The sequence below is a fragment of the Peromyscus leucopus genome, chromosome 7 (assembly GCF_004664715.2).
Source record: "Peromyscus leucopus breed LL Stock chromosome 7, UCI_PerLeu_2.1, whole genome shotgun sequence".
Lineage (NCBI taxonomy): Eukaryota > Metazoa > Chordata > Mammalia > Rodentia > Cricetidae > Peromyscus > Peromyscus leucopus.
Window position 1 is genome coordinate 36,514,725 of NC_051069.1, and position 5,431 is coordinate 36,520,155.

Genomic DNA, 5,431 nt, shown 5'->3' on the forward strand with positions numbered 1-5,431 from the left:
TTCATAATACTGTCAACAAGAGTGATAGCTAACATATACGTGTTTTCCAGGTTCTGCTCTTAATCTCTTTAACTCATTTAGTCCTCACAGGAGCCCAGAAGATAGAAACTAATATTAATGAAGAAATTGAAATAAATAACAGGTTACTGAACTAGCTAATATCACATGATAGAATTCAAACTCAGTCTGCCTCTGAATTCTGTACTTTAAAACATTATCTTTTGCTTGGGTGATAGTGGCACATGCCTTTAATCCCAGCACTTGGGAGGTAGAGACAGGAGGCTCTCTATGAGTTTGAGGCCAGCCTCGTCTACAGAGCAAGTTCCAGGACAGCCAGGGATACACAGAGAGACCCTGTCTTGAAAAACAAAACAAACAAACAAACAAACAAACAAACAAAAATTGACCTTTTATTGTGAATGTCTCAATAAAGAATATTATAGTGTGAGAAGGACTAAGGGATAAAGAAATAAGTACTTTTTCACTTTTTAGATGAATACATTTGGTCAGGTTAGATCCTGTCCATTTCAGTTTTGTTTCTGCATCTGGGAAAACTTTTGCAGTATATAAAAGTCTTGAACTCATGATCCATGGAAGGGTTACTAGTGTTAGGTCTCTCGATAACAGTCTTCAGGAGTAGAGACGCTTGAAATTCACCTTGTAGACTTATAAGCTTCATGGACTCTGCCAAGCATCACATTGGGCAGGACGCAACTAGGGTAGCACTTGATTTGCCATTTCTATCTAATGCTCTGTCTTGCAGATTCTAGTCAAAGTGCAGGCTGAGGAAGGGCCATCAATGCAGTAGTTGGTGTATAGCTTCCATCTCTTTAGGAAATTAACTTGCAGAATAGAAAAGATTTTTCTCTTGTTGCTTTTAGAGCGTCCGCCAGGCTTTGACCGTGTTCGAAATGCTGAGATCGGTAATAAAGACTTTGAGCTTGATGTCCTGGAGGAAGCATATACCACAGAACATTGGCTGGTCAGGATATACAAGGTGAGTAGGTGCTACACAGCTCAGAAAACTGATCTTGTTCTAGTATACAATTTTTCCAAATAGGGACATTTTTTTTTTTTTTTTTTTTTTTTTTTTTGGTTTTTCGAGACAGGGTTTCTCTGTGTAGCTTTGCGCCTTTCCTGGAACTCACTTGGTAGCCCAGGCTGGCCTCGAACTCACAGAGATCCGCCTGCCTCTGCCTCCCGAGTGCTGGGATTAAAGGCGTGTGCCACCACTGCCCGGCTAAATAGGGACATTTTTAATGGCATCTGGTTTCAAAGGAGCTTGTAACTTACTTGAAGTGTTAATTATTTTTAAATTGTGTGTGTGTGTGTGTGTATGTGTACAACTTTGTGGAGTCTCTTTACATTTTAATAGATTCCCGAGACTGAATTCAGGTCATCAGGCTTGTATGCAATTTTACCTGCTAAGCTATCTAGTTAGGCCAAAGTGTTACTAATCATATTTTTGATTATTTTTATAGAGGATTGGCAGTTGTTATGCCAACATTTCTTTTTCTTTAAAAAAAAATTCTTTTACTACATTTTTATATAGGAGGAGGTATTATAAATGTATGCTACATGTGAGGACAGCTTGTAGGGGTCAGTTCTTTTATCATATGGGTCCTGGAGATCCAAATCAAGTTACCAGGATGGATGGCAAGTGCCTTTACCCACTGAAACATTTGCCAGACCAGTACTTTTTTCTTTCTTCTTTCCTTATGGTTTTGGGGATAGGGTCTCAGGATGCCTTACAGGCTAGTCTTAAAAGTACTATTTATTCCAGGTTGGCTTTAAACTCAGATCCCATTTCTTCAGCCTCTGGAATGGTTGTATTATAGATGTGGCCTCTGTACTTGGTTCAGCAATAGTGTTCTAGGTAGGGTTTGAAATAGCTTGGGAGTTGGGGGAAATGCATGTGTATGTGTTTTTGAACTATGTTTTCTTTTTGCTGAATTTTTGACATAGAATCACATGATGTCATGTAGGAATGTGTTATATCTTTTATATGAGAACAGGTTGAACCAGATATAGCATCTATGCCTAGGGTAGCAAAGGCAGGGGATTGAGTTTGAGGCCAGCCTAGGCTACATATATCTCAAGTAACAGAATAAAAAGAATGATTGAGGTCTTTTGGTCAGTGCCATAGTTAGTCTATACTGTTTCTTAAAGGCTAAGTTGACAGTAGGTAAACTCTAATCCATGCTTATCTATTCACATTGTCAAACAAGCAACAGAGTCTAGTGTGATCTTTTCTGCTCTGTGGAACTAGTAGATGTTGCCAAAGAAAAACTTAGGATACATACTAAACTGTTGTCTTTATGTTGCAGGTAAAGGACCTGGATAATCGAGGCTTGTCAAGGACATAAATGTTACATTGTGCCCTGATATGCTTCGCACTGAGCGCGTCATATTGAAGACGCCGAAGATTTTTTTTTTATATATACAGTTTATAAGAACAGAGCCGGATGGGATTAGAATTGTCTGGAAGTTTTGCCCTGGACAGTATGGGCTGGGCCAAATGAAATGATTTTTATAATTCTGAGCAGGTTACCAAATGAAATGTCATGGCTTTACTTGGTCAATTAAAAGGGGGTATTTTTTTTTTTTTTTTTTAATGTGCCTTATTTGTTTTGACTTAAATTGGCTGATTTGAGGATCACAGAAGTGATTGGATGGAAGACCATATCCATGCTCTAGGTCCCCAGATGAACCAAATAGCATTTTCTTTCTCTTTCCTATCAGCAAACTCAAGGACTAGCTCTGGTTCTACAAATATAAAAACTTTTTCACACTTCTTGTTTTATAGCACCTGGTACAATGCTTTGCATATAATGGGTGCTTAATAAAAATTTTTATCAAATGAATAAATGTTTATGGGACCGGAAGAGTGCTATTTCTGAGCAAGGAAGACAGCTTTCTTGCTGTTATACCTATGTTCTCAATGTCTTTCTTTAGAAGATCTTTGGCTTTGTAAGGACAGAAAGTTGCTAAGTATTCCCGATCTCACCAGGATTCTTTTAAACTAGTGAGGGTTTTTCTTATTCTAAGCAGGTAGTGAACCAAATGTGACTAATCCAGGAGTTTTTAAGACTCAGTGAAACATATTAATCTGAGAGGAAGACACTCCTCTGACATCACATATAGAGGTTGATGGGTCAGTAGATGTTTCTGGAATCAGATATAGTTGTATGTACCTATATGACATTTAGGTTTTTCAGTACTTCACTAAATCTGAAACACAGTAAATGGCTCTTTGCTCTTGTCCTGTAGACTGCACTAAATCTCTTGGGGTTTCCACCATGAGCTTCTGTTTTTCTTAGTGTCAATCTGCTGTGTTCATATGCCACTTCAGGCTTGATTACCTGGTTTTGAAGGCCTTGCTAAATATATAACTAGGAAGTAGGAAGTGTGGCTACTAGCAGGTACCTAGAGATCATTGCCAGTCTGACTGTAAGAAAAGAGACTTTCAAAAATGTTTTAACTTCAAAGCACAGGTCTCATAGTTATTTTATGCCAAGATAAGCAGCTTTCTGTTCAGTATAATAGGACATTTCATGTATTTAACAACATAGGACATAATCACTGATGTATATAAACTGTCTTAAAAAATTAGTTGAACCTGTTTAAGAAGACAGGAATTATATGACTTTTAGATAGTCACATTAGTACTCTGTGCATATATGCTTAGGTACACTTGTATACCTAAGGACTTCACCTTCAAGCCAGTTTATGTACCATGTACTTTAACTGTGGTTGAAATTTAGATTTAACAGAAGATTTGATTTCCTATATGTAAATATATTACTTGATTTATATACATAATTACTGCCTACTGGGAAAGGTTAATCTGAGATTTATCAATATTACAGATTATTAGTAAGCTTTCTCTATAGTATAAATGGGATAACCTTTTTTCATACTATTTTAACTCCTGGGATTTTGATATTTTCTAGTTTACACAGATTTTTTTTTTTTTAAATTGCTTTCATTTTCAGTTATAGTCCACTTAGTGTAAAAAAAAAAATCCATCTAAAAAACAATACACTTTCACACATCCCTTCCCACACACCCATTCACCCTCTAGAGACTCCACATTCAATTATGCTGACCTCCCATTATTGCCTCTTGCCTGACCATTAGTAACTTGCTTTGTTATGTTTTGGTATTGTAGTTTGAGGTAGCATTGATTTGGGTGGGAACAGAAATTAGTACCTTTTCACCATCCCTTATATCAGTGGTTCTTAACTCGTGGGTTGGGACCCCTTGGTACACCTCTGTCTCCAAAAATATTTACTTTGATTCATAACAGTAGCAAAATTACAGTTAGAACTAGAAACAAAAACAACTGTATTTTTAAAGGGTCTCCAAATAAGGTTGAGAACCACTGCCTTACATATTGTGACATATTTTTACTGTCATGTTATAGCTGTGATTACCTTTTATCTTTCCGTTATTCTCAGTTAAGATGTGTTATATACTGTTAATTTTGGATGGTGGTTGTTTTTAAGACAGGTCCATGTACTTAGGCTGGCTTTGAACTTGTAATTTTCTTGCCTCTACCTCCCAAGTGTTGAGATTACAGGTGTGGGCCACTATAGCCAGCTAGTTACTATTTTTCCTCTATAACTTCTTTTAGGAAGTAATTTAATTTTTAGTACCTATTATAAATCTCTCCTACCCCCTCACTCCCTAGCCAATTCTCTTTCATTTGTGCCTATTTTCTCTTAATGTGATCAAATACATTCATTAACCAACTTTGGCTTTTTTGAGACAGGGTCTTTTGTAGCAGGGGTTGGCTTTGAATTCCTGATTCTCCTGCCTCTATTGGGATTCTAGGTATATAATCAGGCTACCACACCTGACTACATTGTTTACTTTTAAGAATGTCTTTTATTTTTCAGCTTGAATTGGTTAACTCTCCAAGTTTGTTGAGTTGTATTATTTCACTGTTGTATTTGTTAATCTTTTGCCTTTTTTATTGATTTGCCATTTCTAAGTATCTTCTTAAGAAAGTGCGTGGGGGGGGGGGAGTAAATTCCTGGATCTCTTCTATTCATACTCAATGCATAGCGGGGTAAAGAATTCCAGACTGTCACTATTTTGCATTATAAAGGCACTGGCCCATTGTTCTCTACTTTTCTAATGTTAAGAAATGCAGTTATTCCAATGAGTATTTGTCTGTTCTTCCCCCCAGACCTCTTGGTTGCATCTTTTTTGGTGGTATCCACTGTGCCAGGCACTCTGGATTTTCATGTGTGCATAGTCAAGTTTTTTTTTTTTTTGAAAAAACACTCTATATGTAGATTTCTCCAAGTGTCTTTCTGATATAGTTAATTAAAAAAATTTAAATGTTAGTCAACACAATATTTACTTTTATTTTATGTGTTTGGGTGTTTTGCCTGCATACATGTGTAATATCATGTGTATGCCT

At 36.7% G+C, this 5,431-nt stretch overlaps 1 protein-coding gene across 3 annotated transcripts in view; it reads left to right on the forward strand.

Moving 5' to 3' along the window:
- The window catches only part of Stt3a (STT3 oligosaccharyltransferase complex catalytic subunit A), a 32,537-nt gene extending 27,403 nt beyond the window's left edge, over positions 1-5,134 (forward strand). For all 3 annotated transcript variants that reach the window (XM_028858412.2, XM_028858413.2, XM_037207623.1), the window contains exons 17-18: positions 882-997; positions 2,328-5,134. In XM_028858412.2, the coding sequence (XP_028714245.1) occupies positions 882-997; positions 2,328-2,366 (155 nt within the window). In that variant the 3' untranslated portion in view covers positions 2,367-5,134. The remainder of the gene's footprint in view (positions 1-881; positions 998-2,327) is intronic.
- The last annotated feature ends 297 nt before the right edge of the window (positions 5,135-5,431 follow it).